Source organism: Formica exsecta, unplaced genomic scaffold, assembly GCF_003651465.1.
Source record: "Formica exsecta isolate Colony F162 unplaced genomic scaffold, ASM365146v1 scaffold26, whole genome shotgun sequence".
In the NCBI taxonomy this organism is placed as follows: Eukaryota; Metazoa; Arthropoda; class Insecta; order Hymenoptera; family Formicidae; genus Formica; species Formica exsecta.
The window spans coordinates 3,640,887-3,654,279 of NW_021849866.1; the positions used below are offsets into that span (position 1 = coordinate 3,640,887).

The 13,393-nt window shown below is 36.0% G+C and overlaps 2 protein-coding genes across 4 annotated transcripts in view; one reads left to right on the forward strand and one right to left on the reverse strand.

The window, feature by feature from the left end:
- The window catches only part of LOC115236717 (alkaline phosphatase-like), a 54,184-nt gene that overhangs the window by 35,870 nt on the left and 4,921 nt on the right, over positions 1–13,393 (reverse strand). For both annotated transcript variants that reach the window (XM_029809342.1, XM_029809341.1), the window contains exons 3-5: positions 7,708–7,886; positions 6,036–6,243; positions 5,127–5,267 (exon numbers count right to left, since the gene is read on the reverse strand). In XM_029809342.1, the coding sequence (XP_029665202.1) occupies positions 5,127–5,267; positions 6,036–6,243; positions 7,708–7,886 (528 nt within the window). The remainder of the gene's footprint in view (positions 1–5,126; positions 5,268–6,035; positions 6,244–7,707; positions 7,887–13,393) is intronic.
- The window catches only part of LOC115236718 (caspase-1-like), a 51,504-nt gene continuing 41,253 nt past the window's right edge, over positions 3,143–13,393 (forward strand). Inside the window, exon 1 of one of the 2 annotated variants that reach the window (XM_029809344.1) lies at positions 3,143–3,394. The gene's annotated coding sequence lies outside the window, so the exon portion shown is untranslated. Of the gene's footprint in view, positions 3,395–4,044; positions 5,087–13,393 lie in introns of those variants that run through there. The other variant, XM_029809343.1, reaches the window with a different exon arrangement.

The window sequence follows — 13,393 nt, forward strand, 5'->3', positions numbered from 1 at the left end:
TATTTTTCCTTACAAAGAAAAGGTATTTTCTTTTAAAGCAATATATATGTATATTCTTTTATTCATAGCGAATAGCTATATAAAGCGTAGTTTCAACATAATTTAAATTGAAAAGAGAAAGAGAGGAAGATAAAAACTTTGCCAGGATCCATGCATCAGATTAAAAATACTTGCGGCGGTCGCGGTTGCTATCAATGATCCTGATGAATGCGATAAGTCGCATCGAAATGTATTAGCGCGCAATGAACGTCGATAGCTGGTAGAGCAACAGTTGTGCGAAACTTTAGCCGCGGCGTCGAGATCTCACTGCCGATTGCAAACAGCGGGGAAACGAGACTATGCGGAATGGGGACGGTCCTCTGATGAAGTTCCCTATCCGGAAGTCTAGTACGTCGGTCTCTAAACTCGGCAATTCGCCACGTATCACTGTAGGCAACGTTCGAAATTAATATTCAGATGACCCATTTAGCTTCCGAGCTTTCTCTCTCTCTCTCTCCCTTTCTATCTCCCTCTCTCTCTCTCTCTCTCTCTCTCTCTCTCTCTCTTTCTCTGACATGCTCGTCCTACCCAAAACCTAACCGCGTAACTATACATCAGAGAACGTGACGTGTAAACACATCCATCGGCTACTGAAACTCAGCCGACAGCCGCCCGACGTGCAAACGAGCCTCAAGCCGGCTTGAGGTTTATCTCAGATAAGAGCTTAACAGGAAGTTCGGACGTTATGCATTTATCTTTGCGGACTGACAAGAAAATATGACTTCCGGCCCAGATGTGCTATTTCTTCTCGAATAATCAATGCCAAGCTAAAAAAGCATGGATGCGATGTTTTTAAAACAGGAGATCTTGAAATGCCCCGTTCATCCATTTAATTATTTTTCCTTACAAAGAAAAGGTATTTTCTTTTAAAGCAATATATATGTATATTCTTTTATTCATAGCGAATAGCTATATAAAGCGTAGTTTCAACATAATTTAAATTGAAAAGAGAAAGAGAGGAAGATAAAAACTTTGCCAGGATCCATGCATCAGATTAAAAATACTTGCGGCGGTCGCGGTTGCTATCAATGATCCTGATGAATGCGATAAGTCGCATCGAAATGTATTAGCGCGCAATGAACGTCGATAGCTGGTAGAGCAACAGTTGTGCGAAACTTTAGCCGCGGCGTCGAGATCTCACTGCCGATTGCAAACAGCGGGGAAACGAGACTATGCGGAATGGGGACGGTCCTCTGATGAAGTTCCCTATCCGGAAGTCTAGTACGTCGGTCTCTAAACTCGGCAATTCGCCCGCATTTACCGCACGATGTACGGTATTTTAACGCATGCCGCGGACGCGTATTTAGATTGCTCCACGCTAATCCCGAGATATATTTGCGGCAACATTGGCTCTGTCTGACATACGCCAATATTCCGGAAACTTGGTGCTCCAATTTCAGAAACGAGCGAAAACTATATGGAAGTTAAATAACATGCTTTCCGCTATAGCTTTACATTTGCAATATACATATATATATGGAATTTGTAATGCATTAAAAATATTCGTGTATGATGTAGAATATGTATTAACTTAAAATTATTTTGACAAATGTATGCGTGTGTTTTTATCAAAGAAACAATCAAATATACCATAAAGTGGTTTTTTATTTGCACGACCATATATCGTATGAATACTTTATCCGCAATACATTGCCATATATTTCATATATGTATACTGTAAACTGTAGACAAAAAATGTTTATAAGTTAAAGAGAAAAAGTTCATGTATGATTATTTTTCATTTTCAGAGCGAGAAAAATTGCTTTCAGAGTTAAACAATCTATTTTAGAAACACCTTATATTAATATATGATTGCTAAATGTATTGTTTTACAGAATAAGAATAACCATATCATATATATAGTCTGTTTATGCTTTTTTCTATTCATTTTTTGTTCATTTTTGTCATCAAAATTATTAAATCTTTCCATTTGCAGGCAAACAATTTATTTTACTTATGTGTTTATTTATTTACGTAATTAATCCTCCATTATTTTTCCAGTAAATAAAAAGCGCGTCATAAAAAATATATTGCATTATAATGTGTTATATTGCAGTACATTAAAATGTAAATAAAAGTTTCAATAAAATTATTTTCTTTGAAAAGTTGCATTTTACCAGTTTCTGTATACTATATACTATATGCAACATTTCACTTATTCAAAATGCTAACACTGCATATCGAAGCAATATATGACATAATCAAACATTGTTTCTTTTTTCCTTTATTGGTCTAAATTGTTTCCAAGAAAAGAAGGAAAAGAAAGAGAAAGAGTAATAACCGGTAAATAAAAAAGTTTCAGAAAAAATTTAACTAAAATAAGATAAACAATTTCTTGCTTCAAAAGAATATCGATTTCGTCGAGTATACATAACTGTTACAAAGTTGAGGGCATAGTATAAGAAATTTATACTACGTACTTATAAAGTCAACAGAGTTCATTCCAGTAAAATAAACGTAAGGTAATTTTTCAACATAGTAATTTCCTCTCTCAATGTCTCATAGTTTTAATTTAACACGAGTTTGACGAGCTTTTCACGTCTATTAAAAAAATTGTTTACGATAAAAAGCCAATTATGTAAATTCACCTTATTTGTCATTTTGTATCCTCGCGTATTAACTTTTTCGCGTAACTCTTTCATGATTCTTTCAATTGAAAACCTTACATATGTACACTCCAGTTATAATATTGTAAAATTATTTACGTTTGTATATTATAATATAAATCTAGAATTACTTTTATACAGTATAAAACAGTATATTACATGATATTATACAGTATAAACGTATATTACTTCTCTTGTAAAATAATATGATCAATTCTTCAAAAAACATCATATATACCCACGATATTCCCATCTATTAATTAAAACAAAATATTCAGAATGTAATATAATAATAATAAAAAATTTATTTATTTTAGATATATTTTTTTTATTTCATAAAACAGCTATTTAGTAAAAACAAATAAAATAAAATTAATACGGTGCTTTCTTCTAAAATTAATTTGAGAGACATAAAAAATATAAAAATTGAAAATAACTATCATGACATTTTTTCCATGAATTTTTTTAATAACGAATCTAGTTTCATGTGTTGGACAGCACAAGGGGCGTATGTGACAATTTTAATTTGTTTAAAACATTTTTCTTTTTCACTCTCTGATATTTTTTCAATAGTGAGTAATGCATTTTCCGCAATGCGATCCGAGTGAAACTTTACAAATATGCGGTAAGCTTGTAGCATCGCGCGTCAGTCCACCTGAATGATGATAACACACTCTCGTGTATCCTCTAACCGGAAAGTGTTAATCAAATTGTTGTAATGTGCAAGTGTATGCGGATAGCTACTTCACGTAAGTAACTTTAGCGCGCGGAGAGTTTCTCAAACTCATTTATATGTATGCGCAGGAGAGAGAAAATGCGCAGGACAGAGAGTTCCAATCTCCCAACCGAGGATACATTTTCGAAAACACGTTCCGTTTAAAAAAAAAATTATATATATGGAGATATTTTTATATAACGATAAAACATTAGATGCCTCCCTTGATTACAACCACTGAAAATTATTATTTATATTTTATTAAAGACATCTTTGTGAGTTAAATGTCACGTTAGATTTGAGCAAAAAAATAATGTAACATATATAATCAGTTCTAATTTAAAATTGAAATTTAGTAAATTTGGATTCTACGAAAACAGAGCTCAAGTTTATTCTAATTTTCGATAAAAATTCTACAACCAAGCCGTACAAAATATTCGTAAATGGCCATAATTCTCGGGCGTTCTATATAAATAAAAGTGTTTCGTACCGCGATTAATATCCGTCATGGGTTTGTATTAATGAGTGATTTATTTCCATTATAAATTGTCCGCTATTTGTCATTTTCTGGACGTTGGACGGTTTTTCAAAATCATCACAACTCGCTGATCGTGCGCATTCTCGATTTATAGAATCGAATAATCCGCGAATGTGTATGAGTAGAAAATGATTTATCCATAATGCACACACACTTGCGTTGTTCATAATCGTCCTTTATTGCATTGCTGACTAAATCAAAATTTGGACGTGCAAATGTGCATAAAAAGCGCGTCGTTTTTACACGTCGAACAGCCTCATTGAATTGCAAATGCTTCTTTTTTCTCCTGCACGTCATTTATGTGTGCGTGCACATGCGTACGCGCGTACATATATGCTTTTTTTTTCTCTCTGTCATTTCAAGGCAACCCGCATACCACTTGCGCGATGGTCGCGACGATAGATCGATGGAACAATCTGCGGCTGATGTCATTATGAATTTTGATGCTATCGCGCGCGTTCATCGATCATCATTATTCATCCTCATTTGAATAAACTATTTATTCTCGCCGCGCGAGGATCAAAGACTAATTAATTCTTGTTTTTTTTCTTTTCTTTTTTTTTTGTAACTATTCTCTGTACTAGTAGGTATATCAATTGCGCATTATTCGTGTAATAGAAAGTATCGCAACTTTTTCGATATAAACAAAATAAAACTTTTATGTACATATTATTTATCGCAAAAATAACTTTATAATTTGTCAGTGTATTTAAAATGTGTCACGATATATTTTTTGACTGATTAATCGGAAAGTGCGATTAGCATGTGTTTATGTGAACGGAAAATAATCTTCTTTAAAGTACGTTTAACGGAAACCATAACCGCATCGAGGAAGCGGTTAACTACTAAGGAATCTTTAGTTCTTTCCAGTTCGCGAAGAAGAACGTCAAAAGTAGATTGTTTCGGGACTATTATAAAAAGTGACTGTATCGATATAACCGCATATTGAGTTCATAGAATTGTTAAAGAAACAAAACAAAAAAGTTCTGTTTTTTAGCGCGAAATTGTTGTTGTGAAATTTCTTCTCGAGAAATGCGGGCTTAAAATTTAAAGAACTATTATATCGATAGTAAATTGTCACAAGAATCCCGAGTCTCGCTTCTCAGAGTAATGTCTCAATACGGCTTTCGGTGTTGATGTCATTTCGCTAGAGATGTATCTTTACTCCTTTCACCGGCACACAAAGTTGTAAGTGGCTCTTTCTCTAGTGTTCTAACTTCTGACTTACCTTCCACGAAGAGGAAGTATCCCTCGGGATTGTTCGCAAGTATCCGAAGTGCCTTAATCGTCATCTCGGCTAGAGAAGGATCGCCGGTGTCGTTCGTATTTCGGTCGACATCGAAGTCCATGTGAGAATAGGCGAAAAGACCTGCGGTGAAGAAACAAAAGAGTAAATTCCGGCAAATAATTGGATCGAGTTGCACGGAAACAAGTTTGTTACCGTATTGACAAATAAAGAAGGGAGAGGCAAATAGAAAAATCAGGACATTGAGAAAGAAAATACAAGAAACAGAGAGAATCAGGAATATCTAGATAATCGTAAGGCATGTAAGATCTTTCGTAACAGATTATTTTGACAATGAAGTATTTTCTTCACCTACGTTTTTATCACGTTTTAACAAATTATTAATCAATTGTACGCGACGTATTAATAATTCAAAAGCCATATTTATAACTAAAAATTTCACTTCATTGACATCGATAGTTACCATTCTAACTTATTAACCAGATATTTACATAAAGTATCATCAATAACGATCGATAGGCACGACGTAATCTCACAATCACTCAACAAACACTCAATATTTCATAATTACACTGATTACAAGATTGTCAACAGCGCGCTATTAATATGAGACAATAACCAATCGGATTAATTTAGAATGCGAATAATAAAATTAAATTCTTGCAAGCCGCCCTGTACTCGCGTTTTCCGCGACGAATTTCAATCCACAATTTAGCGCGTGAATTTTTCATGCAAATTAAATCGTTAATCAAAAATCATACATCGTTCGTCGATTTAAAGCCAAAACAGCTATCGAGCGTTACTATTGTTTGTTCTTTATCAGATTTCAATACCATCAATGCAACCATTAAATCTTCAAATCGTAGATATAAAAAATGCATTGAAATTTACCTAAGAGACGGTTCACTTTTCGCGGGTCCACGTTCTCAAATTGCTCCTTGTTAAAGACGTATCTTGCGGGTATATTCTTCCGACGATGATTTCTGGACCACTCCTCGATGAGATTTCGACCGTCCAGTCGTCTGCCTTCTTTATCTGGCTCTTCGGGATCTAAAGTCACCTTCGGTACGAAATGACGTCTGCCGCCACCGAGCACAACCTGTATTCGGGCAGAAATAATGCTACTTTATTTGAGTGTATACGTATATGCGAAATTTAATTCTTAATTTAAGAAAATTCGATAAAAATTCGGCGAATAAAATCTACAGAATTCATTTATCCGACAAGATTCTCCTTCGAATCGAAAAATTTATCATAAACGACATATAACCATCGACCTCTAATTCTGCCTATCCGTAATGTCTGGACGAGGCACGCGGAACCGACTTTAATGAGAAAGAAAGTTTCGCCTTAACTTTCCCGGAGATGGAACGCTTCGATGAAATCGCCTGCAGAGTTCTTTGCTTCGTTCAAACTTTAAAACAAGAACTTCTTTTTTAAAATAGCGTCACGTGAGTCATTCCAAAAGGTAAAAATAGCTAATAGTTAATCCGCTTTTAATCTGTCCGCTACGTTGCATTTTATTTTCGTTTATCATATACAAACTAAAAGTTATTCAATATTTAATTTAAAACATGGAATGCATTGTAAGCAGCTTCCTAGTCAGGCTATATAATCGATAACTGTTTAGATTTAAAACTGATCGACTCAAAAATTCTACGAGAAAATAGCTTCAGATTAAAAAAAAAAAAAACTTTAAATTGTAAAAAATGCAAATCTTTCTTTTAAATAAATAGTAACACGGATTTGTAGGAATAAAAATATGTGCTAAGCTCTATTCTTTCTTCGTTTTGATCGGCAGAAAATAATGCGAAAGAAGCGTAGCGTGACAAAAGGTGTGGATAAAACCGCGACACATATATTTTATGTCTATCGATATAAGATAGAAGGCGTAATAAAACGCGATAAAAAGGAGATAAACGAGCGGAATTTTATGTCCACTCGTATGCAGGAAGGAATCATAACTGTGAAAATCCCTGTTCGTCATCCGTGAATGTAACCATATCGGACAGGCTTTACATCTTCGACCTTCGCATCTTTCTTGGGAAACTTGAACGAGCGACACGATACTCCTAAATATTTCATTTGTAAATTTCATTGTGGCGCGCGCATGTAGAGCAAAACTTCGCCTCGAAAAAAAAACCTGTTTGTTTACCTGTTAAATTATACTGTCATCTGATATTGCTTTATCAATCAAAGTTTTGTAACTCTTATAAATAAAAGATTCAAATTATAAAACGATCGATATGTGTATCGAGTTCTATATTATTTAAGATATTTGAATATGTTTCCGATGGTTAAAGAATCTTGTAAAATTTCATATAAAACTTAAACTTATAATATTGAGAATCGAAGCTTGCATTCAAAAAGACATAAAACAAAAGTAATAAGACATAGATATCAAAATGAAATATATGTATATATCGACCTCCTTCTGAAATATTCGGTAAAATTTCGTGACTGCACTCAAGGAAATATAGCCATCGAATCTACATAAAGCGCAAAAAGTACCGCCATACATTTTCACCACACATGAACACACCGGGATATTATTATTACGTACGGTGATGTTACGGCCGGGGTCGTCCTCGAGCAGCTGACGCGCGATGTCTTTGCAGGAGGTACGTACAGCAGGTGGCACCTTTCCATCGTCCTCCCAGTAACGGCTGGCTGCATGCGCATAAAGAGCCGCTGGTGTCGCATGTGTGACCCTGGTGGTTGTAACCAGCCCTGTCGATTTGCCTACGAGCAGAAAAATCGAATTATTGTCTTTTCGCGGTAAACTTCTCACTTTCTTCCTCTTTCCATCTCCCCCCCCCCTCTCTCTCTCTCTCTCTCTTTCTCTTTGTTTCCTATTGGCAAAGTTCCCGGTTACGTGCTTTCGTAAATCACCCCTTTGGATCCTCGCGGTCGTCCGTATCCGCGTCCGACTTTATCGCATTTAAGCGGGAACCGAGCGCGTGCACCGCCACATTGACATAGAAGACAAATATCCCCGAGTAGCGATCTCCCCGAGGCGAATCAGTACGATTTATCCTTCATTGGGGGGCGAAGTGGATTTTAGAATGTCGAACTAGAGCGTCGGGTATAGAGCTTGGGCGTGCGGGGATTATTGCCGGCGAAGTCGACCGATGTATATTATTCACGGGAATCTCGTCGAATCGAGAGCAAGTGTACCGCGTTTAACTGAGATGCGATTGCGGTGCGGTTACTTAGATGTAGATCTTAGATGTAAACTTTCAACAAAGATACGATTCTCTCAAGATTCAGAGACGGTGTCTCTTCCGGAAAATGTTTTACGTTCCGTTGCGTTTATTACGTGCAAAGTACTATTTAAAATATTAATATTCTTATTGAATAATATTCTCAACTTCACGATTAAAGATAAATTCTCTTTTTTTAGAGACTTAAATCAAAACTGTATGAAATATACGGAATATACAAATATTATATCTCCGAAAACTTAATTCCTGATATGACTAAATTAAATTTCGACAAAGCAAGTATTTTTATGTAATCACATTTTTTTTAAACATTCTCAAAATTACTTCGAGATTCACGGATATAAGATCACATGCAAAACAGAACTAGAAATTAACAATTAAAAGTCGAAGGATAATGTTTGACATTTTAATTAAATTATAATCGAAAAATTGAAGTGCAGAACTGGAGTGCATCACGATCAGACTCATGAGATCGCATTTTAATTACAGGAGCATTCGCAATGATCTTGGCAGCCGTCTCGGGGATTTCGCTTAGCCCGCGAACGGGCTAAGGAATTAAGTTGGCACGCAGAGTTTGCCCTGGCAATATGCGCAACGCGTTGCCGAGAGTCAGTAATTACGAGAGTGGCTCTAGTGCGGATGGATCAATGCTAATCGACCTGAGTGTGATGATGCGTGGTCCTTCATTAAAAATACGCCGAAGGATCCTTTGATCTCGATATCTCGACTTGAAATTATCACCACATTGCTAATTTGATTTGTTACTTTTTTATCTTGGAGCAAAAAATTCTATACCATATTATAATTATAATTTACTATACTATACTATAATTTAAAAAATTAGGAAAGAATTGTTGAGAAATAAAAGTGAAATTTTATTTCATAGTATTATAAAATTTAACTCGATAAAATATATATTACGAGATTATTTGCATAAAAAATAAACTAATATAACTTATGACAATGTTAATATATAGATTTCCATACAAGAATTTTATCGCCGCTTTTCTTTTTAGAATCTTCAAAGATTCAAAGCCTAGTCTTTTTGTAGTAAAAATTTAACAAAAAAAATTATAAAGAATAGATATTTAAAATTGAACTCGCATCTTGTTTTGCAAAATTAAAACATTTTGGCACGTTGAGCTTTTAATAATGACGTAAAGCTATTGAAGAACTTTGTTCCTTCGTTAACTTTCAGTGACTTTGCTTTAAGAGGAATTTAATTTGAGGCTTAGCTACTGGAGTTATCCAAAGTTTCAAATTGAAAAGTTGTGAAAACAGATGGCGTTTCGGTCGATTTTTTGTAATAAAAGTTTTGATAATCGGTCCTTGACTGATATCCGAAGAATGTAAGAAACCTGAACAACGACCCGACTCGTTCCCTTAACGTTAGGGCAGCGAAAAAAGTCCGCGCGATCGATCTTCTTCATGCGTGCCTATAAATTTCACTGAAGACGTCCTACATCAGGATCGCGAGAGGTCCGTAAATATTCCTGCGGGATCATTCGCCGGTGATCCTTTGGCGGTCCGTTTCCAATTCGTTTCTCATCCCTTTCCCACGGGCGAAATGTCCGATTCCGTAAGTCGCGCACGATTCGAGATAATAATTCAAGGAGTTTCGGAGTTCTCGGGGTGAGAACTGGCGGAACTCTTGATTCGCCCCTCGAGATGCATGAAATGGACCGTAGTAAGTCGCGAAGACAGCCGCTACTCACCCCAAATTTACCCCTTTCGCGAGTCGGGTCCCCTTTAAAGCGCGAACTCCTTAATCTTTTGGATTGCGGCATCGGGAAAGGGAATGTGTTTCAAATCTCTCGGCTTAAAAGGATATAGACGTTTTTATTAATTCGATGCGGAATCCGATTGATCCAATAATACTTGAACGTATCGTTACTTTACGTTATTCTATTATACTCTATCACTCGTAATTACATGTTGATCATTTTGCGATTAATTTTAGTAAATTATTAAATGTCGATACGTACAATAAATAAAACAAAATATATGAAAGAGAGACTGTATTATAAAATTATATTTTTTACACTCTCATCTATCTTGTAATTTATTCTTTTCTTAATGTTTATTTCATGATTCCACATTTCTCTTTATTTCAGAAAAAAATTATTCTTTAAGCGAAAGATAATCACACATATCGTTTATTTTCAACTATTCTGCAATAGTCTCTATTAATCTGTCATTATTCTTCCATCCTTATTTATTTTTAAATCCCTATTTGTTTTCGCTCGTTTAACTTTTATTTCATAATCTCGCACTTCTTATTTCACTACTCCTCGAATGATAGATAATCCTGTCGTTCACTCTCGAGTATCTTGCACAGTAGCTTCGCTATTATCCCGCCATCATTTTTCCTTATCGATTTTTAATTTCCTACTTCTTCTCGTTCGTTTCCCGTCGAATTTCCACTGCGCGCCGTGTATCATCTTGCGTCGCGATGTCGCGCTGAAGAATGTGACAAACCGCCGACGCGGAGAGGACGAAAAAGCCAGGAGCCGCGGCCGCGCGGAAAGCCAAGGGTGTCAACGGCAAACGGCGCGCGATTAATCAGCTGGGCCATTCATCTTAATGATCGCGGCAAAGCAAGCTCGTCCTTTCATGCCGCGCGTGTACACAGACACACACACACACACAAACACGCACGCAACACCGGCGCAGCACACGTGTCAGAAGAGCATACATATGCCAGGGTGCACCGGTCGGTCTTGGCAATGTGTCAACTATTCAAAAACACAATGCCGCTGTTTGTTATCGTAGATACGGAACGAGGCAACCTTGTCGCCACATATTGCACAATATTATAAGAAAGAAACCTCGAAATCGCTTAGTCTCGATAATCCGATGTGGCGCCAGGTGACGTCCGTAATTGGCAAAAAAATCGCGCGATCCCGATTAAACATTTCAATAGAGCGATGTTCGAGAATTCGCTAGTAGAGAGAAGAAATGTCTATATTCTTTTAAAAAGGAACTATGAGAACGAAGTAAAGATATCTGTATATCACGTTATTAACGAGACGCTTGTCGTTTCGAATTTATAATGCGCACAGCGTATTTCTCTCTATATATCGTAGTATTTATTACTTATTCAACGAGAGAGAGAAATTTCCACGAACATCTCATCTCGTGTGCGCGGGAGCAAGAAATTACGTTACAACCAGATTACAACCGTGCTCGCTCGCGCATCGCTTTTTGCAATGACCGACCATCGTAAACAACCATAAGCAATTACTAATGACTCGCAGGAGCGGAGCTCTCGGGATGTATCGTTAATTCGCCGCCATCGCCAGCACGACCGCTCATAAACTTACGATTCCGCGGTAAAAGCAATTACAACGGCATCGCCGATAATTACCTCTGCGACGGACCCGCCCTGCGATAGACCTCCGAGATGTATCGTCTATACCAGTCGCAACAGTTTCAGTTTTACGATGTTACGTTTTAGCGATGTAATAAAACCGGCCCCGTTATAGCCCTCGTTATACAATCGTGCGTTTTATCCAATTCACGGACTATTGTTTAACAACGACGGTGCTTTACCGTCCGACGTTGTGTCATGACGCTTTTCTCTAATTGCATTTTCTATCTTCGTCGTCGACGAGACTCTGTCGATTATCCGTCTTTGATATACAACGTATCCGTATCGGTCTCCTTACGGCAGGATGCGCAAATATCCTGACATCACATGTAGATTGATTATATAGAGGATGAGATTATTGTCTTCTATTAGATACGCGTATATAAATTATATCGAGCATCGCACATTCACGTATACACACCGCGAGAATCGATGTTTAGTACAAACGTGTGTGCGCTAATTTGTACATCTCTTTGATAGCAAATTTTGATATTTTAGATTTTGGATTCTTTAAGATTTCTTTAAGAGAGAAGGAATGTTTTAATATAATATCATTTATGGAAAGTTAAAAATATTTTTTTTAACGAGAAATGTCTAACTACGACCAATTTAAGAAATAAAATTTTAATGAATCACTCTCAAACTAATAACAAAACCTTATCGTCTGATTATAATTTTAAGATTAACATCTTTATTTAAAATGCGCTCATTCTAATATTAAAAGTATGATGGCAAATATAAAAGACATCTAATATCTCTCTCAAATATGTTTAAAAAAATTATTAATTTCGAAAAAGAAATTTAATCATATATATGTGAAAGATATTACTTTTTTTAATTTCTAAAATAAACTGTTTAGAAATGCAAAAAAGATTTGAATAATCCGATTAATTTTAACAAAATCTTCATTTAAAATGCACATACTCTCTCACATAAACATATTTAATATTAATATTTTACAAATATTATAACGTGATAGATGATGATCTAATTAAACTTTTTTGAAAAAATTATTTTATAATAATTTGCGATAAGGAATATAATCATATAGTAACCAAATATTGCTATTATCAAAAACTCTTTATCTAAACGAATCGTTAATTAAACCTGGTGATTCATTTAAGTATATCGATATAGATTACACAATAATTGAACTTTAATTAATTAATATTTTCAATATTTCTATTTCATGAAAATATACTAATTAGTATACAATTTTCGCGTGTATGCGCGCGCAAAGTCGTAAACACGCAAGTTTTATACCACCCAAAGCTTCGAAGCGTGAACCATGAAACTGCGAAAGTTCGACATCTACCTCGTCCGGAATATTCTCGCATGTACGAGGCGAGTTAATAAACAGCACATGAAATCTCCCATTAGGCGAATCGCGCTAGCTTGTGCAATTAGCGCTGGTCGTAAATTAGATATCGGCTTCCGGTCAAGCAACGCGCGCCAAGAATACGATGTGCACCGCGTGTGCGGCGCGGTGCGCGAATTCAATTTATACGATGGGCATTTAATCGTGCACCCTGTTTGGGCAGTATAATCGTTTTAACGCCCGTCCCCGGTAAATTGGATATATGCGCGGATTAATTACGTTTGCTTATAATGACGAGATCGCGGGACAGTAAACGTCGCGCAATGAAATTCAGCAG